General features: G+C 39.6%; 1 protein-coding gene across 1 annotated transcript in view; it reads left to right on the top strand.

The window, feature by feature from the left end:
* The first annotated feature begins 2,433 nt into the window (after positions 1-2,433).
* EFNB2 (ephrin B2) overlaps positions 2,434-26,945 on the top strand; it is a 50,567-nt gene continuing 26,055 nt past the window's right edge. Inside the window, exon 1 of the mRNA XM_074192006.1 lies at positions 2,434-2,672. Coding sequence (XP_074048107.1) covers positions 2,548-2,672 — 125 coding nt within the window. The 5' untranslated portion in view covers positions 2,434-2,547. The remainder of the gene's footprint in view (positions 2,673-26,945) is intronic.

Raw genomic sequence — 26,945 nt, 5'->3', positions numbered from 1 at the left:
TCTAGTTGTTTTTCCTCAGCTATATTGCAATTGAGGAATTATTACATATCCTATTTATCGAGCACTTGTATGTACGTATGCATGCACTGTGCTAAGCAGTGAGACTACCCCCAAAAAATGTCTTGTAAAATGTGTCCATCCTTACAATTTTTAAAAGGTAAAGGGAGGGAATGTCAGAAGAGTTTTTACTCAGGGTAGTGGAATAATTACTGATGGATAATAAAATTTTCGATTACTAAAAAAAAATCTAGAAACCAAAAGTATTTTCAGACAATAGAGATCTCGTTTCCTCTCGATTACTTCGAAATTGTAGACAAGCTGAGGTTACACCTCGCAAACTCTTAGAAAAGAGTGCTTTTTTGCTAACCTTTTTCACAAATGAATTACAGCGTAAAGGGGGGAGCGCGGGCATGTCAATTTTTGTGAATCTTTTTTTAAGAAGTTAAATCAGGCTCGCTGTTTAGATCGGATTTGAAGTGAATTCCTAAGACGTTTTAAAGTTTATTCACCAAGTACTTCGTCCATTAGCACTGAGGGCTTCTTTTTGTCAGATGTGCCTTGTCCCGCATGACACAGCTTCTCCGGCGGGTCCCCCGGCAGCCGCCCCGGGCCGGAGCCCGCTGTGCGGGAGTGGGCTGCGCCCGTCCGGCTCGCGGCTGGGCAGTAAGGCGGCGGGGTCGTGAAATTTGTCTCCGATTCCCGATTAAAATGTACGACGTGACAGAAGCCATTTCTTGTTTAAACCTTTAAAGAAAATACCGCGTTTCTCCTGTTGGTAGTAGCGGAGGACGTTTGGGAGCGAGCCCCGGAGCCCGGGGCGGGACGCCTGGCTGCCCCTGGGCCGTGTGCGGGGCGAGCCGTGGCCGGGCGGCGGGTGGGGGGCCGCCGTCTCCCCTCGCGCACGCACGTCTCCGAGGTTTATTCCGCCTTTCTAGCAGGGAGGCCGCCGATCGCCCCGGCGCACCCCGTTGTCCCGTGCTGCGGCACACTGGCTTGGGAATCCCTGGGACTGTGTGCGGGGACTGGGACCCCGACCGCCCTGGCCCTGCTAGGTGGGGGCGCGGACGGGCGGACGGGCGGACAGACGGACGGACGGGCGGACGGGCGGACGGCGCCTGCGGCTCCGCTCCGCTTCCCCGAAAGGGGCCAGTGGCCGCGAGTGGGCGCTGTGGCTCCGTGGAAGTGAGCTCCGGCGAGCTAGAGCGCGGCGTCCCGGCCCCGGAGCTCGGTGCACACGCGCTGGCTGCGCCCTCCCGGTCTCCTGCACCGCGCTCTTCCCGAGGAGCGTGGGGAGCCGAGGCACGAACACGCAGGGGCGTGGGGCGGCGGGCCCACGCGCGCTTGGCGGCCGCAGCCGCGTCTCCGGGCCCGGCTGGCTGCCCCGTCGCTAAGCGGCGTCGGGGGAGCTCGTGGGGCCCGGCTGCCGAGGCTCCGCGGACGCCAAGTGCCGGGGGGCCCCGCGGGGCCCCCACGTCGGGCCCGCGGGCGGCGTCCGTGGGGCGGGGGCGACGGGAAGCCCGCGTCCTCCTCGCCCCCCCCCCGCACTTCTGCCAGGTCACACGGGAGTCGGGGGGGGGGGGGCAGCGGGGCGCCGCCCCCCGCCCGCGCCCCCTCCCCATTGCAGGCTCCTGCGGGCCGGGCCCGGAGCCGCGGGGCGGGGCGCGGCGGGGGGCGGGGCGGTTACCTGTCAGACACGGCCAAGCCCCGCCCCGGGGCCGCGCGTTGGCGGCCGGAGGCGCGTGATGGACTGGGGCGCCGGCCAACCGGAGCGCGGCTCTCAGGCGGCGGCCCTATGAGCGGCGCTCGGAGGGGCGGAGGGGCCGAGTTTATATTGCTATGACAGCGCGCTGGAAGCGGTTACTTTCCTTCGGCGGAGACTCGGCGCGGCGGAGCCGGCGGAGGAAGAGGAGGCGGCCGCTGCCCCGGACCGCCAGCCGCTGCCCCGGACCGCCGAGCCGCTGCCCCGCACCGCCAGCCGCTGCCCCGCACCGCCAGCCGCACACGCGCAGCCGGGCCGGACCGGACCGCCCCGCGCCCCGCGCCCCGCGCCCCGGCCGAGGACGCCGCCCGCCCCGGAGCCCCCCGCCCGGGGGGACATGGCCGCCGGCCGACGCGGCTCCGGCGCGCTCGGGGCGCTGCCCCTGCCCCGGCGTCTCTAGAGCGACGCGGCGGCCCGCGGCTCCCGGCGCCAGCCCGGCCCCTGCGGGGGCCGCTCCCCGCGCTCCCCGGCGCCCCTCGGAGCCCCGCGCCCTGCATGCGCCGCGGCACACTGGCTCCCCACGGGAGCTCGCCGGCCGCGCTGCACCCTGCGCTGCTGTCCGGGGCCCCGAGATAGCAGGCGGGCCGCGGGCGCGGGCGGGCGGGGGCGGCCGCCGGGCTCCGGAGGAGCTCGGATGCCCGGCTGAGCCGGCCGAGCCCCGCGCGCGCACAGTCGGCCGCGGCCGCCTCGGGCTCGCCGCGCCCCGTCCTCCTCGTCGCGGGCATCGGAAGCGCGGGCGCCGCGCCCGGGCCGGGGGAGGCGCGGGGGGCCCCGGGAGTGGCGCGAGCATGGCCGCCGCCAGGAGGGACCCCGTCTGGAAGTACTGCTGGGGCGTCCTGGTGGTCCTGCTGCGGACCGCCGCCTCCAGGTCCATCGTCCTGGAGCCCATCTACTGGAATTCCTCCAACTCCAAGTAAGTCCTCGCCCGGCCTCGCACGCACAAAACAGGGGGGGAAGGCAGAAAAAAGATAAAAAAAGGCCCACCCCCCTTTTCCGCCTCCCCCGGTCTCACCTCGCACCCCTCCGAAAGCTGTCAGGTTCTCCCCACCTGCTCCGGCGCTCGGAGAGGGCCGCCGTGCCGCCCGCCGGGGGCGGGGGCCGTAGGGGTTACTTTGTTGCAAGGTGAGGCGAGGTGGCGCGGCTGAGGAGGGGGACGGGGCGTCCCCCACAAAAAGCCCCCCGCGAGCCGCCTCCCGGCGCCCCTCCGGACCGCACTAAGCGGGGAGGGGGGAGCGCGACTCCTGCGAATCCACCGACAGAACTTGGGCGGCCAGCTCCTGCCCCCACCCCCACCCCCCACCCCGAACCGAATTTTAAGTCGCTCCCGGCCCACTTCCTCAGCAAACCGGGGGGACGAGCGCTCTGTGCCCCCCAGAGCGGGCTCTTTATGCGCAGGGGCTCGCTGGAAGCCGGGGCTCGCTGGAAGCCGGGGCTCGCTGGGAGCCGGGGCTCGCTGGGAGCCGGGGCTCGCTTGCATACATTGGCATCCCGAATATTGGATTTTTGAGATAGAAGGCGTCGGATGTTCTGCCAAGGATTCCTTTGTGACGATGACTTCCTCGGGCAGAAGGGAGCAATATTCCGATGTTGTTTCACGGCCCTAAGAAGCCGACCTAGATGCTGTTGACTTATATCTAAACTAAACAAAGTTTTATTTAAAGAAAGGGTGGTTTTATGAAGTCTTCCTTCCTTACCGGCTCCTCCTTCCTACCTTCGACCCTTATTAGCCACCTATTTCTATTGGGAAGAAAGATCTTTCAGAGAATAACTTTGTGTGAAGGCAAATGCAATAAACCGAGGCAGAAATAAAAGACATTTTCAGGAATAATAGCCGTGATCAACACGGCAAATGTGTTTACACATAAAATTCAATATTTTATATTATTAAAGTGGTTTTTTTGTTATGTTTATTTGTTTCATGCCCTGGTGAAACTTTATAGAATCCCAGAATAAAGGCAAGAAGGGGAAGGTTATGATAAAGTGATGTAGACTGTTTTTTTTAAATTGAAGAACTCTGATCGGCCAGATTAGTGAAGTCAGATTCAAGTCTAAAGCAAGTTTGAATTAAGAATTGGGAGTGGGGGGGTGGTATAGGAAGTGTCAGGCTTATTTGAAAGTAAAGATCCCAACTAAAGAATTTGACTTCCACTCTTTCCAGCCAGAAAATTTTTACAGATATCTCTAGTCATTTTTCAAGAATATTAAGATTTGCCCCGCAAAAAATGTTACCCAAGTATTCTTTATTTGAAAGGCAAAAATTGATTTTAGTCAATTTCAAAAACCTTCAGCCATGAAAGATGTCTTAAACATTCAGTTCATAATTTAGAAGTTAAAATAATGATTTAATTATGCCTACCTGTCTAGATATGCTCTTTAAAAACATGACGATTATTATTTTTTCTGACATGTAACGATTAAAAATCCTACCATCCCCAAAATGCAATGTGCCAGTTGAATAGAGTGTAAAAGCTTAATAGGTACAAGGAAGAGGTTTCACTGGTAGGCCTGTTGTAGCTGAGTAGTTGCACATAACTGCACTAGAGGAATGAATATGTATTCTGGAGCTAGTGAGCAGTTTATTCCTACAGAGGTCACTCTTCCAATACATAATGCTCTCAGCAGGATGGCACTCTTCTCTACCTTGTCTGGTTAGACTGCCCTTACTTCTCACTTTCACTAATAGGCTCTTCTTAGGTGTTGATTTTTCCTTTCATGATAGAAATGTTTGTATTTAACCCTTATTAGAATATATTTACATTCCTCTGACTTAAGTTCTTTCACAGTTAAACTGTGTCTTTGATTCAGCATTAATACCCTTGTGGTCCTCCTGTTTTTGGTTTTGGAAAGGTCCCACTTTAAAAAGAAAAGCTCCAGATGACAATCTTTAATGTTGTTTTTACCCCGATTTAAACAAACACTATAGAAACTTTATCTTTTCAAATATGTGACTATCTTCTGGGATGGAATGAGTGAGCCACCGAAAGGTCATCGCTATTGTGAAGAAGCACAGTGTTAAAAATGAAGTCTTTTTTCTATCATCGGGGTCATTGATTTATAGGTCATTTGGAGGCCTGTACTTTAAAGAGCCTAATTTACTGATATTGCTTTTGTTATGTTTGTTCCACTTTTCAAGAGAAGAATTTCTTTTTAATTCTTGTCACAATTGTTTGCCCAGAGGACCCTGGGCAATTTTTTCCTTGGAAAAAAAAAAGGTCATCCTCACAGAGAATAATATAAGAGGACTGCTAACTTGAGAAATTAGAATTTTTTTTTCCCCTATTGCCACCAAAAGTTCCAAGGTAGTGATATGAAAGGACCCCTTTTAGTCTGTATATAGTAATTGCAGCCCTTTAGTGACAAGCAATTTATTTGTAGATGCTGTATATTCATTCCCAATGAAAAGTTTAGTTTGGCAAGCCTGGTTTAGGAGGGAAGTGGTCATATTCACTGAAATTTAATGTCTCGAGTTAATATAAAGTGTTCCATCGTGGATTTATCCTGAAACATATAAATCCTTTCAGTTTTGTTTAGTTTGGAGGTCATCTTTTTTAGCAGGTGGTTGGCATAGGGAGCATGCAGCAGCTGTTTGAACACAAGGTCCAGAAAATCCTTTGCAAATTCATCGTCACCATAGCTTTTTTCATCATACCATCTCCCCCATCCCTCAAATCCCAGGACATTCAGGAATTAATGAAAAGGAATGTCATATAATGAAACATAGTAACTACCCGGTAAAATTATATAAATTACATTGCTACCTTTTATAGTCAACTTAGGGAAAAGGCAGCATTTGAAGCTATTAAGTCTTCCTTTGGGGAATTCAAGAATGACTATGGAAGCATAGCTTCTATTACTTCATTAACATGCTTAAGTCAAGAATTATTTCTACCACCACCACCATCATGCCCCCCCAGTTGAGGGTTTTATTCAAATAAATTAATACACCTCAGTTCTGTTCTACAAGTTCACCTCACAGCAAATGGCCATTACTTCATTTTACCTTTCGGAATGAATTCTGTTCACTTTATTGATGACTTTGGCCAAATGTTAGCAGCAGCCCCATTATCAGTAAAAAGTGTTTTTTTGTGTGTCTGAGGTTGTGATTTCCTCCACAGTACATGTCAGGTTAACAAAGCATTTTTCTTTCTCCATGGAATCTTTCTACATTCTCTATTCTTGATATTGATTGACTCAAGAAAAACAAAGAGTGGCTGAATAATTGGCAGATAACCTATAATACATGGACTCTGCTAGACTCTACCTCTGAATAAATACTAACATGTCAGAGATTGATAAACTAAAACTACAATGGTCGGTCCTGTTTAAACAGTCTATTCAGTAGCATACATAAGCCAGCCTCCCCTCACACCACCACACCACCATTGTATCCGAAATTCTTATTTTTGTAAGTAAACAAATGCACATTCAGTGCTGATTGAATAGCCCCTTGAACTATGCTCTGCAGTTTGAGTTTGGGTTAATCTTGTCGGTTTTAATATAGAGAGAAAAAAAAGGACAAAGCACCAGGGGTGGGAATTGTTCCTGCTTTCACAACCACATTCCTTGAATCTTGTCAGGATGATAAACTGTAGGTAATGGACAGTCGTCGTTTCGAGGGACAACTGAGCCAACTAGAGCACAAAGAGCTCGCTAAAGCGATATCTCACAACATGTTGGGTTGCCTTCTTTTCAGGGTAGAATTTATTTGGGAATCCTGTGTCTTGGGACTGCACTTTTTAACCTCAAGCCATTACAACTTCAAGCCTCAGAAATAGGAGCTAGAGGTTAAACTGACTGGTTAAGCACTTGGTTTTAAATCTTCCACAAAGCCAAAGCTGTTGACACTTACCATGCTAATGCAAAGAAATTCGAACAGCGCCTCCAACCCTAATAAGTTATTCCTGACACCTATTCTTTGGCATTATTAGTGTAGGTGAATTAGTTAGAGACTTCTAGACCAGCAAGAGCAGAATTTTGGAATGCTGTCCTTTGGCCTTCCATGAACAGGATCAACTGGAGTATAATTGGCATATTATTTATAGTAATTATCGAAAAGCCTCTTATCTGTAAATTTTACCAAGACCAAGCAGTTGGGTAGTGTAGTAATTACCTTTCTATTGGCATGGCAGGAAAGCGATGAAGTCTGTCTCTCTCTCTCTCTCTCTCTCATGACCCTCCAACTGATAAATTTTAGTGAGCTCATTGAGCTCAGTGTGACACGTAGCTTAGAGTTACCTTTTCATAGAACCTGATGAAAAATATTTGAAACCCCTGGATGACTGCAGTGATGAGTCACAGAAATGGGAGTGGTAAGAAAAGGGAACACAGATGATAGGCTCTAATCACTTCTTTTAAAGTTTTTTTTTAATGAAAACTTTATTATTAAAATTTTTAATTGCAAATTAGGAAAAGTGGTCTTCTGAGAAAAATCGTGATTAAAATGGCCTTCATGTGTGGCTAATCTCTGCCTTCCTTTGCTGCTGACATAAAGAACCAGTTTTTCAGGTCACTTATCATACATCTACATAGATTTGCTTATGAGCTCACCCTTTGTGGAGCCTTGTGGAGACTTAAATGGGAGTGTTCAACTGTTTAAAATATTTTGATTAAAATATGCAGAACCCATAGAACTATAAGCTTCTAGCCAGGACTTAGTTCTTTCATGGAAGAGGGTTTTTTTTTTTTTTTTGAGGGGAGAATTAAAAGAGAGATGGCATATATGAAAAGCAAAGAAGGAAGGATGGCAAATGGGACAGCGTTAGAACAGCTTGGAAAAACTCCTGTGGCTTCATTGTCTCTATAAAGGCAGAGAATACAAAGACGTAAGCAATTCAGCCCTTCTCCCATGATGGAAAATGTAAACCGTTGACAGGGCTCCCCTGCTTAACTTATTTAATTCTCATTTTAAATTCAGCACTATACCAGCCGTGTGAACTCTGAAGATTTCTTTAGTAATCCATTTTGTAGTTCCGAATCAAAAACAAAGTGAAAGGGTCTGACACAATTTGCTTTTATTTTTAGGCAAATCAACCCTGGTCATAGTTAATAAGGGGATTACAACCCAGACTAGGTCTTTACAGATGTAATGTAAATCAAGGGCAGAGTATAAAGAAACTGATCCCTTTTGATTGAAGTATGGTAAAAAGGCATAGAGAAACTAGCAGCAGTAATCTGATTGTATGGCAATAAAACCACCATTTTCTGTCTTTCAGATAAAAATAATGTGGTAAATCCATGCAGTTCATAAGATGTAAAGGCAGATAAAGAGTGATACCATGGCAACATATAGATTAGCTTGATGTTAAAAATGACATGTCTCTGAAAAGGGTGTAGAAAACTAAGGTCCTTGCTCGAGGCTGTTAGGTATTATGTGAGAACTGCACAGAACTTGGAAACTAGGATTAGAAAGTATGAAAGGCCTACTTGTGGCCTGGGATGGTTAAAGAAGTGAAGAAAAGCTGCTCAGTTCTTGCTCATTGGTAGTGTATAATATGGTAAAGGTAGATTTCATTTACTGCCCTTTTTTTCTTCTCCCCCCCCTTCCCCTCCCCCCCCTTTTGGGGGAGATTTGGGCTGATTAAAACTTCAGATCACTGCAGTTGTTAGGCTCTGGAAGATTTTCCTTTTTAACTCCTGGCCTAACAGCAGCAGCCATTCTGTAGGATTAGCTGCACTCTGAGTTTGTTTCCTTAATCTATTTGGGCTTCAGGCAGAGACATGCTGGGAAGGAACAGAGACCAGAGGGGATAGGTAGGGCTGGGGTTATCTGAAAAGAAAACAGAGACCTTTTGATTTCAGCCATCTTTCAGACTGGTCTCACTCTCACACTGCATGAGAGAGGCAAAGATAAACATTACACATTGTCCCTTTCCCTCAGCAAGATACTTCTGCCATTTTTGCATTTCCCACCTTACCAAAAATAAAGGGGGGGGGGATCCAGGTTTAATTCAAATTAGCAGAAAATCCAATCAATATGCCTAAAGTGATGTGGCTAATCCAGGTGATATTTTATTTCTGAAATGTCAAAAATCAGTCTCTTAAATTGAGGAAGATAGGCTGTACTTGATTTTGAGAAGATTTCCTAAGAAACAGTTTTAATGGTCTGTAGCTTTGAAAGTAAGAAAAGATACAACGTACTTTTTCTACATAGATCTTTTATTGCACCTATCCTGAAGAGCCTTGTAAGACATTGATCTTTTCTTTTCACCCTCCATACTTACAACTTAGTACTTTAAAAAAAAGAAAAAGTCTTTTGAACCTATCATTAGGTACCATGCAGAGTTAACATCCTATAGGAACAAGCCCCAAAGGAAATATTTGCTTTATTGCCTGTCATTTTGTGCTGCTAGGAAAGATCTTACCATTACTTTGAGTGAGCCTACACTTTAAGCACTGAGAAAATACTGAAGGTAACGATAGCTATGGTGTATTTTGAGGGAGGAAATGAATTTTAGATGTGTTAGACAAAGTGGAATTAAATGGTTTACTCTTGGAGGCACTGGTTATGGCAGTATTCTAAGTTTCTATACTCTGCCTATGAAAGTCTGTGAAAGATCTTAATTAGACTCTCAATTTTCTATTGAAGTTTCTTTAACCCTGATAAACTAATCCCTAGACACTTCTGAATTACTGATAATGATATTTATTCTTTAGTAGAATTTAAGAGTTTTTTCCCTTTCTTGGTTTGTGTTTTGGGGATGATTTTGATTTCACAAAATGTCACCCAAGTGAATAGACATGGTTTGTGGAGTTACTGATGCATTTACCTCCTTGCCTAATTTAACCCTCAGTAGTCTATATCAAAAGGTCTTTTTTTCATTTTTCCAGACTCTATTAAACCAAGGGATACCCTCTTCTAATTTACAGGCTGGTCACATCCAAGCACCTTGCATTCTGCATTTGACAATGATTGCTAATGGGCCATTCAACTAAAGTATTTGCTTGTTAACAGGGAACAGAGCATGATAAATGTCCAGCAAGCTTGCGGCCTCCTTCAGCTTTTCAAATGCAGACTGGTGCATATTTATGGCAGGCAAATGACAAAAGAAGTAGCTGAATTACTCTGGCCTTATGCTTTCAGTTAGAACTAGGGTTAAAGTGATTAAAGAAATAATGCAAAAAGCAACCTCATTTGTTTGCTTACCATTATACACCATTTAGCTTTCCAACCTACTTGCCATGACACATTTCAGAAATATTATAGATAAGGGTAGTATTTTTATCTAGTAAACCATAGGAAAGAGTAGGTAATCATTTATGAAGTATTTTCTTTACTCTAAACACCAACACCAGGTAGGCCTATTCATAGCGTTCCTACAGAGAATCAGCAGCTCTATACTATTAAAATATTGTTCATTTATATGTGTATATGTGTATATATATATATAAATATATATATATATACACATAATTTGTGTGTGTGTGTATACACACACACACACATTTAAGGGTGAACTTAGGGTTCAGGGAATTTTGCAGTTGTTGAATGCATTCATGCTGATTTCAAATAAAAACACACAAAATGTGAAAGTCCCACTATGGAAAACAAGGTTGTCTTGCTCTTAGTGGTTTTCTAAACAATATATGATGGGGGAAATGGAAATAAAGAAGTGTTAATTGGTTTTCTGTTCCCATTCTCCAAAGTACTTAACATGTGGATTTTCAAAATAGTAAGTGGCAGGTACACATTTTATAAATGTTCTAAATGAATGAATGCCTCCTAGGTATCTTGCACCATTTTGATTTGAAAGCCCATCATTGTATTTCAATACTACAAAACCTTTCTATTTTCTCTTTCTAATTAAAACAATCACCCACTTTTTCCCTGGCAGCCAATTTTAATTAGAGGTTGTACTACTGTTCCTCTAGTTCTCACCAGCCAGGTTTGCATTAGACCTGAGGCATTTTATCCTTGTCCTTCAGACAAGCCCTTCTCACACACCCACTTTTGCTTCTCTTGCCCAGATTTATAGAATTTTTAAAATGTGAGCTACAAGGAACCGTTAATACAACTCTCTCATTTTATAGGGGAAGAAACTGAGTCCCATTTTAGCATTTTATTATAGTGGTAAAAAGCCCAAGATTTGGAATCAGTGTATGCCTTACTAGTTGCATGGCACTTAGCTAGTCACTTAAACTTCTCTCTGACTCTATTTACTCATCTGTAAACTGAAGATAATATTTGCACTACTCACCCTACCCACCAGGCCATGGAGAAGATCAGATGATAGTATAACACAAGTGTTTCAAACTCTTAAAGCCTTACAAAAATGAATCGTTACTATGAATGCATAAATGGATAAAGCATTTATTAATTGCTGTGTACAAAGCACCATGCTAAGTGCTGAGAAGACAAATAGAAAAGTCTTACAGTGCCTGTTCTCAAGGAACTCATTTTCTCATGGAGAAAGACTGCAAATAAAGCAGGTTTCAGCTGCAAAGTCAGATGGAAATGTCCTGTGGTCCATAGGGTGCAGAGGCAAAGCAGATGATAATTTTTCTTCATTGTCATTTCCAAGATAAGATCTTGGTTTCTGCTGTTGAATCATTTGACAGTGGCTGCCAGGGCCAGGCTGAATGCAGAAGTGATGATCCAAGGGGTGCTAACACTCCCAAGGCTCTTGTACTTGGTAGCAGTTAACTAGCCGTTGCTGATGGGGGTAATGAGAAAGGTGGGTCCCCTCTCCACAATGACTTCTCCCCTCAATGATAGTTGTGGGGACTGGTCTGAAAGTAAGGTATGGTTTTTATCATCATTAATCATCATCATCATTGATTTATTTAAATGATTTGTCCAAAGTCACACTGTGGCAGACCCAAGACTAGAAAGTTCAGACATCTTGACTCCTAGGCCCTTGTTCTCTCCACTAAACCATGACATTTATCTGCATAATTGAGATTAAGATGAATGTGTATGGGGGATGGGGAAAGGAATATGAGTAAATGATTATTCTGGCAGAGTCTCTTTTATTTTTCTAATTCAGAAATTCTGAGGAGGGTTAGACCTAGAGAATTTTTTTATGCTAATGTTTCAGATCTATTATAGGCTCCCAGAAAACTCATACATAATACCATTCCCAGAATGCATCTTCCCACAGAAAGTGTTATAAATAGTTTTGGGGGAGGGAATAAATGAAATAGTGATGTTAATTAAGACTATGTCACATACCCATTTCATATATAGGCAAATTTCCTGGGGATTCCCAATTTATGATATGCTTATATGTGAAAATATGGGCTTAATTCCAAACAAATTTGAAAAAGGAATGTTCAGAAGATTCCTCGTTATAATGGGAATTTCTTTCTTGCATAAATAACAAATTTATTTCCAGAGATCTAACAAACACTTCTAAAGGCAGCCAATTACTTATATTATAAAATTCTAAAGATAAAGTTTGTAAACAGTGGGAAAATCAGGGGCTGCTAGGTGGTGCAGTGGATAAAGCACCGGCCCTGGAGTCAGGAGTACCTGGGTTCAAATCCGATCTCAGACACTTAATAATTACCTACCTGTGTGGCCTTGGGAAAGCCACTTAACCCCATTTGCCTTGCCAAAATCTAAAAAAAAAAAGTGGGGAAATCAAGCTCTTGCCATTCATTCTGTTTGGTCTTAGAGTAATGGAATAGGGCACTGAATTTGGAGAGAAAGGCAGGGGCTCTAAATCCTACCTCATACACTTACTAGCTAAATGATGTAAAGGCAGGTCTCAGTTTGGTTGTGCCTCGGTTTCTTTAACAAGTGGGGCTTTTGGGGCTTGATGTCTTTCTAAGGGCCCTTCCAGTTCTTAATCTATGCTTCTATGAATCTCTTGTCATTTATGGTTGTTATAGATGTTTTATATGTTATAGATGTTTATAGCTGTTACTTAACAATTTACACAATCTGTGATTTTAGTTTTCATCCTATGCACTGACTCATCTTATAATATCTATGACTTAATATACAGATGACTAGTCATCTAAAGGATAGAACTGGGTTTGAATCTGACTTTTAATACTTAGCTGTATGACCCTGGGCAAATCATTTAAAGTCTCTGAAGCTGGTTTTTTTCCCCTTCATAGAGTAAGAGTAATAATAACACTTCTAAAGATCAAATGAGATGATATGTGGAAAGTGCTATGTAAACCTTGGAACACTATATAATTGAAAGTTATTATTATTATTATTTATTATTACTATTTTCTTAAGTTGCTATAACTTAAAACTTAATTACCCTGTGATCAATTTATAACAAATTTCCTCTTTTGACTTTACTCAGTCTGTTCCTCAGGTGATGGCCATACACTCATTGGACCCATAAAATCTTTCTCATCTGCCAAATTGCCATAGTCTGTATTCCCCAAGCAAGGCCTCCAACAGCACAATATCATTTTCTTAATGCAATAAGGCACAGAGTAATGCTTTAGTGGAGGATCATGAGTAAATAAGAGGAATAAGGAAAAGGAAAAAAGCTGATAAGACAAGTGAAAAAACATTGGTCATATTTTAACCTGAACATAGACTGTGCAGGTATATGTGTATTATATATCATCCAAAAACTTATTGGTGTACACCCAGATTATGGCCCTAAGGAAGCTTACAGCAGAAATTCAATAAACATTAAGCACTGGCAATATCCAGATAAGAACAATTCCTGACTTCAAGAAATTCATACTCTGAGTGATTAAGCATGCACTCATGTGAAGGGGAATGAGTAGAGGGGAAAGAACTTTTGTAAAAAGGTGGGAGAAGGGAATTAGCATTTGAGTAGTGTCTTCTATATGCCATATTCTCTGGACTAAGCAGGAGAGGCACTGTTATTCTCAACCAGGTTAAATGATTTGCCCATCGTCACAAAACTAGTTAGTATCTGAGGTCACATTTGAACTCAGGTCTTCCTAACTCCAAACCTTTAAGAAAGACCCGGGTTCAAAAATCGTATCTCAGATGCTACCTGTGTGACCCTGGACAAGTCACTTAATGTTGCTTTCCTCAGTTGTCTCATCTATAGAATGAACTGGAGAAGGAAATGACAAATTACTCCAGTGTCCTTGCAAAGAAAACTCCAAATGAGGTTGTGAAGAGTCTGATATGACTGAAATGACCCATACAACAAAGGGTGGAGATTTTATGTGATGTGACCCACAGGCCTAACCCCACTGGATGTTGTTACTTGGTTTGGAGCTAGGGAGTAGTTAGTTCCATATAAACAGTGTTAAAAATTATTGGAAAATGTTATAGTTCAGGAACTTAACAGTAGAATTTGCTTCCAATACATTAAGAGTATTTCAAAATAATTCTGGTCAGAGTAAATTTATCCCTGTAAATGTGAGGAAAATAAAACCAGACACAGTTGATTACATAACATTCAGAGTCAGAAGGGACATTAGAGAATTAGTCAAATCCTTTCATTTTTCAATATGAGAAAACTGAAATTCCCCAAGGTCACCCACTAAAGTAAGTGGCAGGGCTAGGATTTGAACCATGTTTGGACTCCAGATCTACTGTTCCTTCTACCACACACAGATCCTTACAGGATTAAATTAGCTTCCATGACTGGTTTCTCCACTGTATCTGAAAGGAATGACCTAGCTATATCATGTTCGAATTCACCTTCACATAAGGACAAATACTAAATGATTACTCCATTCTTTGTCATTGAGAAATTAACTAATCTGTTAAATGGAAATTAGTCTTTGGGTTGGAAAATGTAGTTAATTTCTACCACATTAGCCCTCTTATTTAGAAAACATATTCAACCAAATATCCACTGAGACTTTCATATGTGGGTATGTTAATTACAACCTAACTAATTTAAACTTCTTTTGGTTAAAATCCTGACCAAAACAAAAAACTGAAAAGTAGATAGAATTTCTTTGTTGCTTTGTTAAACATTTATAACATGTTATTTTATTCATAGAGGTGTTTTTTAATAAAATATATAGTAATTTCCAAATGATTTCTTTCTAATTATTAATGTTACAGACTAATGCCTAATGAAACCAGAAGCAGTTACTAGTTCCTTAAAAGATAACTAGCCAGTTATTATAAAAATACGTTTATTATACATTACTTTTGTCTCTTAAGAGGCATCGTTTTTATGAATTGATCAGTTGTGAGAAAAGTAAAGAGGTCAGATGATCAATGACTTAGAATGGTTTAAAGACTGGGTCTGTATAAAGGCTAAGGAGATAGTATGACATCTTTAAAATCTAGTCACAATTAAATGCCATTTTATTTTGGATTTTGGGATCTTTGCCAGCTTCCAGCTTGTCAGAGCTGAGAAGATTCAAATCAAGTCCAGGCCCATTTCTACAGCAAACTGGAAATCCTGGCTTCTTGCCTATAGATTGATTCAATGTACCCCATCTGGCTTTTGATGTTCTGCAAGTTTGAAGCAGTTTGTTTAAGGAAGCTATGCAGTGAATCCTGGTGAACCTATCTGTCTTCATATAGCGCTGTAGCTTGGAGTCTAGAATTAGTGCATCTTTTTGAATTTGCATTTTCACTTGTGCATATACCATCTGTTTATCTATTGACTGAGTAGCAGAGGATCTCTAAACCTGATTGGATAAAAAGTACTGATTGGAATCAGGAACATCTTGACTCCTTTTGGGGCCCTGAAGCTCAACTGCATTCAGTGCCTGCACTTAACTTGCTTTCTTCATGTTCAATTAACTTCAGTTTAGTTCAATAGCAGCCTGTTTTAATCACTCCACATCACTTAACATTTTTTTTTTATTTTGGTCAAGGTAATTGTAGGCTGCTCAGGGTGGTTGAGCAAGAGAAAAACTATGTTGGCCACCAAAATTACTTTGTAGCACATATCATATTTTTCAAGGGCACACATTTAGTAGAAAGTATGTATTTAACCATGAATTGATTCCTCAGTAAAATCAGATTTGGGACTTGGAAGAGTGCTAGAGAGGATAGGGGATGAGAATTTTTAAAAATGACCATTATTGTGCCAGGCACAATTAAGAACTTTAAAGATGTTATCATTTGTTCTTAGAAATTATTTGGGCCAGTCCTACCCCCGTTTTGCAAATGCAGAGACTGAGGATGAGTTAAATGAATTGTCTAAAAGAACACAGTAAATCAAAGAGGTGACTTTTGAATCTAAGACTTGTGACTTGTATCTAGGACTCCACTACCTCATTTGGGGGGGGGGGGGGGGATAACACATTATCTTGAAGTTTCTGAGTACTGTGTGTATAGTGTGTGTGTGTTTGTGGGGTGTGTGTGTGTGTGTGTGTGTGTGTGTGTGTTTGGTGTATGTGTTCTTTAGCTTCCACTTTCATTGAGTAAAGAGTGAGCTGCATTAGAGGAATAACTTCCATGAATTTACTGCAAAAGGGGAAAAAAATCTTTTCCTTGCCAAGCTTGAGTATAAAGCAGAAGTGCCCCTGACCTAAGCTGGGGAGAACTGAAGGAGCAAGGAAGATGTCTGATGGGGAATTCTCTGGTTACACAGCAGCCTCTTATCTGATTAAGAAGGACTACTAATACCTTCTTCCATACAGCACCTTTATTGTACCAGTTTTGTGTCACTGGAAAACTGTTACCAGGATTATATACCAATTCACAAGGAAACCATATTCAGAGCAGAATCTAAGATGATCCCTTGCATTCACTCTTTTGAAGTAGGATCATGTGGAACTCTATCTTATTGAACACTAAAAAAGAAAAAAAGAAATCTTAAGTGGTATGAATTTCTTTTTGTATAGTCTTCAAAATGTGAAAATGACTCCAATCATTCCAATTCTAGGGTTAATATAATTATCACTGTATATGTATATGCATATATATATATATATATGTAACTGAAAATACTATTTAAATTTTATTTATCTATAGCTATATAAATAAAAGAAATAGCCACTGCTGTCTAGTGCTTCATCTATAAATAACAAGAGTTCCCACCCTCTTTTATAGACTTTTGCTTAGGACCATGACTTAGAACAAGACTGTACAGGTGGGAATAAATTTCAATTGGGAAAGAGAAGACTTTAAACTCTTTCTGTCTCTAGGTTATGAAATATTTGTTTCAGTAATGGAAGCAGTAAAGCAAGCATAGTACATTATGGCATGAATGAAATCATCCATTTGCTTTTCCCCATCCCCCATCTGCATATTCTGCATATCAATCATTTGTTAAACTCCACCCCCAATTTTTCAACCATTATTTGTGGATATTTCAGATACTTAAAAAAAAAAAATTTTAAGGGTGAATGGGACTGTAGAATCACCCAGATACATGCCTCAGTTTTCATTTTGAAAAAGGTAAAGGGTTGGATTTTTTTGTTTTCAACAGTTTTGTTTGTTTTTTTTTTTTTTAGACCCATGCAGGCTGGTCCGTGTTACCTGTAAAGAGAAAATATCTATGGATTTTTGTACATCACACAGACATGTTTAGTTTGTCTGCTTTGTTTTAGAAGATTAGCACACTGTAGTTCTGTATCTTTTAGAGCAAGAGATATGTTTTTCATCCTCTGCTTGCAGTCTTGTGACCACCCTCCTTGTGGAACAGGTTTTTATTACAGTGTAATCAAGACACATATAAAGAAAAGCTCAATAAGTAATTGGATTTTTTTTCCTAGGAGAAAGAGGAAAACCATTATAATCTTAGGAGCATTGTAAAAATAAAGCTTTAATTTAGCATCAGGTTTTTTTAAGCATTGTGTGATAAATAAGGAAAAACACCAACATTAATATCAAAGGAAATCAGTTTTCATTACAGTAAAGGTTCGATTGTGCAGTGCTGTAGGCAGTGAAATTTAATATTATTGTGACTTGAACAGTAATTGTAGGATGACAGAGGGAAATGGATTAAGTTTAAATGTAAGTGTACACAATAGCACATGGACTCTGTCAAATGGAAGTTTAGGTTATTGGAGCAAAGAGAGAGCCCTCTGGCTCTGTCATTATGAATTAGTATTTTGTAAATAACTAGCCTCTGGACTGTAGATTTATTACTTTTCTCAAATGTATACATATGACATATACACATGCATTCATGACATTTATAATTGAATTGCTGATCTGGTTTTTGACCCATATGCTTGGAATGCATTTGATTCTCTGAGGTTCTCATCTTTCTTTGAAAAAAAAATAGATTGTGCTTGCTGTTGGTGTGAAGCTTGAAATGCCCACCCCATTTTCAACTCTGAGATTCATAACACTTTAATGGCCCCATACCAAATAAAATTCCCAATTTTCCCCTTTTCTTTTCCTAGAGTAAACTAGGTTCAAGTTGCAGATGATCTTTGTTTTAGAAAAGTGTGAAAGAAGGGACACCTGTGAAAACAGGCAATTGTCCCAACCCACATACACATTTATAGAAAATGTCAGTTAAAGCTTCCAATTTCTGCCTTCCTTTTTGGCAGTTTAAAACCAGGAGAAGATCTAGTGTTGCTGGTTGCTTGAAGCTTTAAGGTAATTGCTTGATGCTCCAAGAGCCGTATCTGGTAACTTAATTCAGCATAAACCTAATACCTCATAGCTACATCCCACTGTCTCTCTTGTTTTCTCTATAAGTATCTGCAGAAACCTGTTCTAATGTTAGAGTACAAAAGGGGGCAGTAAAGGGCTGTCCACAAAAATGGAAATATTTTTTTCAAAGATTTTTTTTTTATAGCCAATACAACTGTAGTAATGCTTGGACCTCTGATCTTATTTGTTATTATCAAATAAGAATTTTTACTTTATTTTTTTTGACATTTAGAGACTTCAACATTAAACAATTTAGCATTTAAATCAATGCAAAACATAATATTTTGCCACAGGAAATGGGCCATCAAATTGGAAGTATGGATTCAGATTCCTTTTTAAGAGTATTTATGTAGTTCCCAACTACTTAAAATGTTCCCTAAAGTAATCTGTAGTCCCAATGAACACAGAGCTCCTTTTTCTTCTGTATTAATGTAATTATATCTCTGTAGAAAAACTAGAACAAAACAAAACTTTAAAGTTTGAGGTTTCTAGTTGAAGTACCAAAGTGTGTGGTAATGTCATAGGTCAAGAGTTGGGCTTTGATCCAGAGCAGCATGCATCATTTATCAAGAGTTAACCAAGAAAAAAATAGCCAATTGCAATGAACCTTCAGAGTGTTTTCTCACCCAGAAGTTTGGGAATAGTGTATAAAGATTGGGTTTTCCCAGTGACCCATGGCATTAGCAATTAATAATTAAAAGAAGAAAGAGAAAAAAAAGGAAAATATTTTAGGAAATAAGTACATTTCTTCTGAAACACAGCAAACTGGAAATGTGTTTAATATGTGTATTGGTCACTAGTGAATAGAGGACTGGGTATGTGTTTGGGTTATCAGTTTCTAGGATTGTAAACTTGCAAGAGTGAGGATTCAGATTCCTAGAAATGTTACCCAATTTGTCTTTGGAGAGTGTAAAGATCAAATACAACAAATTGATTAAGAGCAACCAGTGCTGTTAACTTCAGATTAGAATTACTTTTTATTATAATGTGTTATAAAAGTCTGGCAAATTTTTTTTAGATTTTGAACCATGTTCTGGAAAATAAATTAGAAGTGAATGGATGGTGCTGATAAAGTTCAGTGTCATATTGAATTGGCTTTTGTGGTTTTTTTTCATTGCAACAAGAAAAATGATTCTGTTTCCTTTCATTCTATTATATAATTAACAGGCCCCTCTTTCACAGGTGAATGCTGCATACTACACACACACACACACACACACACACACATATATATATAATATGAATATTTTAAAAAATTTTATATGAAAATCATTTAACAGATAAATAGTTGAAAAGTTGAGAAATTGGCATATTTCAAGTAAGATGTTCTTAAAGTTTATTTTATAACCTTTCTCAGTTAAGTTTGAAAGGTCAAGCAAAGAGGTTTGCTACTCTAATATTATTTATTGGCACTGCTTAAACTTTTACCTTGTATTACTTCAGTATTTACATACGTAACTACGCTATATTAATTTGTCCTTGTTTGAATATTGCTTTATAAAAGTGTTTTAGGGGGTGGCTAGGTGGCGTAGTGGATAAAACACTGGCCTTGGAGTCAGGAGTACCTGGGTTCAAATCCGGTCTCAGACACTTAATAATTACCTAGCTGTGTGGCCTTGGGCAAGTCACTTAACCCCATTTGCCTTGCCAAAAATAAACCTATAAAAATGTTTTAAAATAGCTTTGACTATATGAGTTACCTCTCTGTGGAAGAAGTGATGAACTTGTAGTCATAGCTTGAATTCAAATCCTATCTCTCCAACTTACTACCAAGATGATCATTATCTAATTTTTTAACTTCTCTGAGTCTTAGTTTCTTAATCTGTAAAATGGGGGTGGGGGATAAATGAAATCTTTAAAAATTTCTGGTTGTAGATCTATGAACCAATAAACTATAGTGTTTATTACTATATATAAGTGGGCGTTAAATAAATTCTTCTATCTTAACAGTTTCAATCTCAAGAAATATTTAAGGATCTAATTGGTCGTGCCTATTAGAGGAGATAAGAGGTAGGACAAATAGCCCTCCCTATTTATGGAATACTTTTACATACCCTTTATGATTTTGGAGATGGAGCCTAAGCTAAAATATGTTTACCCCATTCAAAGGTATGGTTTCAGTTACATTTCTTCTTCATCTCTGATAAGAACCAAGGATAGGAGGAGATAGATTTTACTCTAATTACTTAAGTCATGATTATAGAGAAATCCTAGTTGAGTGAATATAGATAGCATTGGACTAGAATTCAGCAAGATTTGGATTCTAGATGTCTCCCTATAGGTTTATTAGCTGTGTAGTAGTTGCTGTAGACGTATTCCTTCTCTGTAAAATGGCAAGAATAATAGCAACTATTGCACAGATTTGTGAAATGAAATTATGTATATAAAAGACTTTGTAAATCTTGAAGTGTACTATATACATTTCAGTCACTCAACAAACATTTATTTAGTGCTTACCATGTACCAGGGTTGTGCTCTTAAGCATAGTGCCTACAAAATAAGGGGAAAAAAAATCCCTATCGTCACGGGGCTCACAGACTATTGGGAGATTACAGAGAGAGAGAGAGAGAGAGAGAGAGAGAGAGAGAGATGAATAGGTAGGGACATATATATTGCCTATATGTATATGTGTATATGTGTATATATACTCACAGATATATATATATTATCTACCATCCATTAATTTTTGTGTGTTTTTGTGTATGTAGGTATGTATATATGTTAGACATTGGAGTGAGTTTGGTTTTTGTCCTTCATTATTGAAGAAGACTAAAACAACATCACTATGTTGGAGACAAGTCACAGTGTGTCTGACTGTGTCTGATCAGACCAATCCCAGCTCAGAATGCTCTATCACAGTTTGGGTACAAAAATAATCCATGTGAACACAGGGGTGTTCTAAACACCCTTTTCCTAAATTTAAGCATCTTACATTTCCCTGGAACTTCTTCAGTTCTGCCTTGTTCATAGAGTACAATACCTCCTCTTATGAGGGCACACCATGTTGGGTGATCCTATGGCAGTGTCTCCTATGTTGCACAATCAATTCCAAAGTTCTTAAGAGAGACCTTCATGGGGCAGCCAGGTGGAACAGTGAATAGAGCACAGGCCCTGGAGTCAGGAGGACTTGTTCAAATTTGGCCTCAGACACTTAATTACCTAGCTGTGTGGCCTTGGGCAAGTCATTTAACCCCATTGCCTTGCAAAAAAACCTAAAATAAGAGAGAGGAGAGGAGAGGAGAGGAGAGGAGAGGAGAGGAGACCAACCTTCAGAAGGTTCCTTATCTATTGGAATGAGATAGAGAAGAGAAGAGAAGAGAAGAGAAGAGAAGAGAAGAGAAGAGAAGAGAAGAGGAGACCAACCTTCAGAATGTTCCTTATCTATTGGAATGAGATAGGGAAGCTTCAAGGGAAGGCACTAGCTTTGGGAAAGGCCTCTTGCAGAAAGTGGACTTTGAGCATTTTTGAAGGAAACCCTGGAAGTCAAGTCATGAGATAGAAGTCAGAGGGCAGGGCAGGCAGAGTGAAGAACAGACAAAATAAGGTAGAAATTGTTTTTTTTTTATTTAGGTTCAGTAACTGGTAGATTTTTATAAATTATTTAATCTTATCTATCAGTTTTTTATTATGGCAAATTATGGTAAAGAACTGTCATTTTCAATTTTCTAGTTAAAAGATTTTAGCAATACAATAAAATTTGTTCATGATATGACTTGTTATTACACAGATTGCCATGAGGACAAAACAAATCATGTTCCCTCAAATAGAACAACTACAGACATAACAATAAATCTTTTACAAAGGAAGCCTTTAAGAAAAGTGTTTGTCATATCCACAAGCACAGAACTAAGGTACAATATTATAAAGGAGTTTGACCTTGTTATTTTAGAAATAAGATCAACCATGTCATCTCTTGGTGGAAATTCATTTAACCTATATATTATATTAATTTAGTAGTACATTGTCATTGAGCTTATTATACTGCTTTTATTTTCTTCTAAAATCAATATGAGAGAACAATGAACTATTTTACACTATAAAATCTGAGCTTTGAAAAAGATAATATGATGTATATCTATGTTGTACATAGCTATATATATATATAATATATATATTATATATATAAGCTCCCATATGTGATGGAATTTTTTACAAAGTACTTTTCTTTCCTTATAACCATTTTAGGAGGTAGGTAATACAAATAATTATTATTTTTATCTTAAAGCTAAGGAAACAAGACTCAGAAAAATAATTAATTTTCCCCTGATCTAAAAAGCTAGTCTAGTAGAAAGAGCAACAAATTTGGAGTCAGGATATGGGTTTGAATCCTGGAAACTGATGCCTGTGTGACTCTGGGCAGCAAGTTCATCATCTGGAATATGAAGTGGTCAGCCAAAGTGAACTCTTGAGGTTCATTTAGCTTGAGATCATATTACTTTATAAGCATTGCATTTAAGATTTGAACGTGGGGCGGGGGGGGGGGGGGTGGCTAGGTGGCACAGTGGATAAAGCACCGACCCTGGAGTCAGGAGTACCTGGGTTCAAATCTGGTCTCAGACACTTAATAATTACCTAGCTGTGTGGCCTTGGGCAAGCCACTTAAACCCCATTTGCCTTGCAAAAACCTAAAAAAAAAAAAAAAAGATTTGAACATAGGTCAGTAACTCGCTTCTAGGACTACATTTCCACCACAACTCTCCCAGGCCTAGAACAGACCTATAGTAACATCAAGGGACCTCATTAACAGCCAGCTAAGAACACAAGGACCATACTTCTATTATGTTCTAAAATAACTTTGTTATTAAGAAAAGCATGCCACCTTTATTTGTCTATATATTCAACTTTTCTCCACTGGTAAACAGAGATTGTTTGCTTTTGGATATTAATTATAATTTTGTGTAAAAAAGAATACCATACAATTAGTCTTCTTTATTCATGCTTTTGGGTTATAGATCCCTGTAGGGCTAGGTAGACATACCAGGTGGCTATATTTTATGATCCTACAGTCTCAGATATCTACCTTTAAAAGAAGCCTCAGGGCTTTAGATATGGCTAATGTGCTCTTGGCTTGAAGCTTTACACCCCATGGCTCTTAATGTGACACTTGTGAGCCCTTTTTTGGTATATTTCCTTTCTCTTGACTTTCCTTGACTTCATTTTACAGCTTTTTTAAAAGTGCATTGAAAAATTGAAAGCAGGTTTTTTTTTTCCCCATACTAAAGTTAAGATAGAACAGCCTAGACAAGACAGTTCACAAAGAAGGGACTCTGGGTTGAACTTATTAACTCATCTTATTTGACACTGATTTTGTGGTTTTCTTCATTATGTACATATTATGTACTATAAATAAATGAAGGAGATTATATATATTATAAGGCATATTATAACATAACAAAACATAATATAATGATATGATAGAGGAAGATGTGTAGACAAGTATAGATCCTTTCTCTTTACTATCCTCTAAATCTTGTTGATGGGTTGTTTCAGCCAAATTTCTCCTATAGGCTAGAATGCTTTTCCTCCCTTTTGTAATTCTATCATCCTTCAGGTGCAACTCAGATTTCACCATCATATTTGACTTCCTTGATAACTCATCCCAGAATGATCATTCCTCCTCATTCCTATAGCATTGACTACCAACATGGCACCCATTGGCTATTTGTACTCTGTCTTCTAGTAGATAGCATTTCTATATCTTACCCTCCTAGATAAATGATAAGTTCTTAGATGGAAGCCAGGATAAAGTAAAAAAGTATGGGGAAAATTTTGACCTAAGAATTAGGAAACTTGGGTCCTATTGCAACTCTATTGCCTTGGGCAGATGAGCTCATGATCATCTTCAGTGTTTCCCTCGTAATGATTTTGCTCTAAGTGCCTGGAACTTTGCTTTGCACTTAGAATGGTACTCGATAAATAATTTAAATAGTAGCTATAATAATCTTTTAATATTTGTTGATAATGATTCTGGGGATCTTGTCTTAATTCCTGCTCTTTTTCTATACTTCGTCCAATTTCCTTAACAGATAGGAGGATTTGATTATGTCTGAATATACAAATTCATCTGGAAATGATATTCAGTAAATGGGTCAATGTTTAATTTAAAATTTTTTTTCATGTATGATAGATTAAATTTTGGAAGAGGTATTAGGAAGTCTGTTTCAGTCTTATGACAACCGCAGACTGTCTTTCTATTGAGAAATCACTTATTTTTCAATGCATGAGAATTCTCATTTATGACTTGGTCTACAAAAAAAACTTCCTAACCATTGGAGCTGTTCAAACAAAGAATGAGTTGACTCAGGTCTGAGTTCCCAGTTCACTGTTAGATTAGATGACCTCTCAAATCCTTCAAACTCCAAGGTTATGTGTTCCTCTTTATATACCTGTGTTATAATAAGTCAGTGGGCTATTTTTTTTTTTTTTGGAAATTTGATTCCTTAGATTTTTGAGCACTTTGTAACCATTAACATAAGATATTAGAGCTTATCTTACTGGTAACTAACTGGTAGATAAATTACTTGGTTTTTGTCTGAATTGTTTAATCACTACTTTAAATCAGCATACTGAAAACTGTTGCCCCAGCTTCTCCAACAGTAAATAAAAGGACTCCATAATGACACATTTTTCAGTTTTGCGTGATAACACTATATAATTGATATAATAAAACATTACTTTTATTTCATATCTTTTAAAATGTAAATTGATTATGACTATTAATTTTTCATGATTACCATTATTATTACTTTGAAAAATTGTCAAGTATTATTTTCACGTCAGGGTCCTCTATAAAGATAGATAAATAGATGTGCTCTTAGCTGTATTTGAACTTATTTTTTAAAAATAAGTTATGCTCGATAAACATGGAATAGGTAAAGAAATTAATAAAGAAATTAATCAAGGTTTGATTTACCTTTGCAGAGCGAATTAGAAAACTGAGGCAGTAATTTATGTGATACAAGGAATAATCCTATCTGCCCCCACTCTTAATGGTTTCCCCAAGATATCTAATTTTAGATTGTTACAGAGAGGTGATAGATTTGGGGTTCAGAATGAGACATACATTTGTATACAGATAGTGAAGGAATTTATTTTTCTTGATGAATATTGTTACAGGAAATAGATTCCTATTCATTAAAAAAAAGTGACGGTATTTATTACACATATGAAATGTTGCATGTGCTTTCAGATGAGGTAACTGTATTATTTGTTTTACTTAACTGTTTTCCTTATTTACAAGAGATCTTCAGAAGTGGAACTAATCTGAAAATGTTTTTAACAAAAAACAATACACATCAATAAAACTTTAAAGAGAAAAAAGTGATCAGTCTGAAAGCAATTTTAAAAACCCTTGAATTACATAGAAAATTGCTTTAGTTTTTCATTTTGTTTTCTTAGTATAAGCATAGCTTAAATTTAAAAAAAGCAGACCATACTTTGTCAAGTGAATAATATAGAAATTTATAGGAGTTGTGGACTATATATGTTGAGGGAATAAATCTCCACCTCTTCACTTAGGAAAATTCTCATAAAAAAAAAATAGGTAGTTCAGCAGCTTCTTGAATGAAGAAAAAAGGAGGAATTTAGAAATGAGTAGATCTGGGAAAAGATCACAGATCTCATTTGTCATGAACCACCTTTGCAGTTTGCTTGAAATCTGTGGACCCCTTCTCAGAAAAGCAGATAAAAGTTGTTTGTATGGTTGCAGTGATTGAACAAAAAAGGCAGCTTTAGGAGATTTTAAAATATAACAGAAATGTAACATAACTTTGCTAATGTAAAGTGGCATTTTCCATGGCTCCTGCTTCTTGAGAAGTTGGTTGATGGTGAAATATAACACAAAAGAATGGGTGTGTGGAGAAGAGAACAGTTTGTCTTCCTTGCTTAAAGTTTGCAGTGTGGTATCATACTGAGTACAATGAATAGAATGTTAGTCTTGGAATCAGGGATATCTGAATTCAAATCCAGCCTCAAATATTTACTAGCTCTGTGACCCTGAGCAAGTTATTTAACCAGTTGCCTCAGTATTCTCAATGGTAAAATGGTAAAAACTAGGAGTTGTGAGAATCAAATGAGATGAATAATTGCAAAGTGCTTAGCATGCCTGGCACATACTAAGCACTATATAAATGTTATTATTTTTATACAGTAGTCAATAAGGAGTTAGATTTCAGGGGGGGAAGATTTAGTGATAGATAAGATTTCTATTTTCTTTCTAGAATAGGTGAAATCGGGGTGGCTAGGTGGCATAGTGGATAAAGCACCGGGCTTGGAGTCAGGAGTACCTGGCTTCAAATTCGGTCTCAGACACTTAATAATTACCTAGCTGCGTGGCCTTGGGCAAGCCACTTAACCCCATTTGCCTTGCAAAAAAAAACCCTAAAAAAATGGGGGACAAATAGAATAGGTGAAATTACCTGGATTCCTTATATATAGAGACTGAACAGTAGACATCAAAGTTACAGAAAACTGTGGTATGGATGGGAGTGCTGGGTGAGAACTAAAAGAATTGGGAGCTCAAATATAAGTTCTGCTATTTTATTATCAATAGGACTTGTTTTAAGTACCTTATTTCTCCAGTACTCAGGTTCCACATTTACAAAATAAGGATGTTTAAACTTAATGATCTCTCAGGTTCCTCCTAAGAAAATTTATTTGGGACACTTTTTACAAGTAGTCAACTAGTGGGTACTGCCTGTTTTCATTTCTATAAAG

The sequence above is a fragment of the Macrotis lagotis genome, chromosome 6 (assembly GCF_037893015.1).
Source record: "Macrotis lagotis isolate mMagLag1 chromosome 6, bilby.v1.9.chrom.fasta, whole genome shotgun sequence".
NCBI classification, from domain to species: Eukaryota; Metazoa; Chordata; class Mammalia; order Peramelemorphia; family Peramelidae; genus Macrotis; species Macrotis lagotis.
Note: the sequence above shows the minus strand (reverse complement) of the source record. Positions and strands in the feature narration are given on the sequence as shown.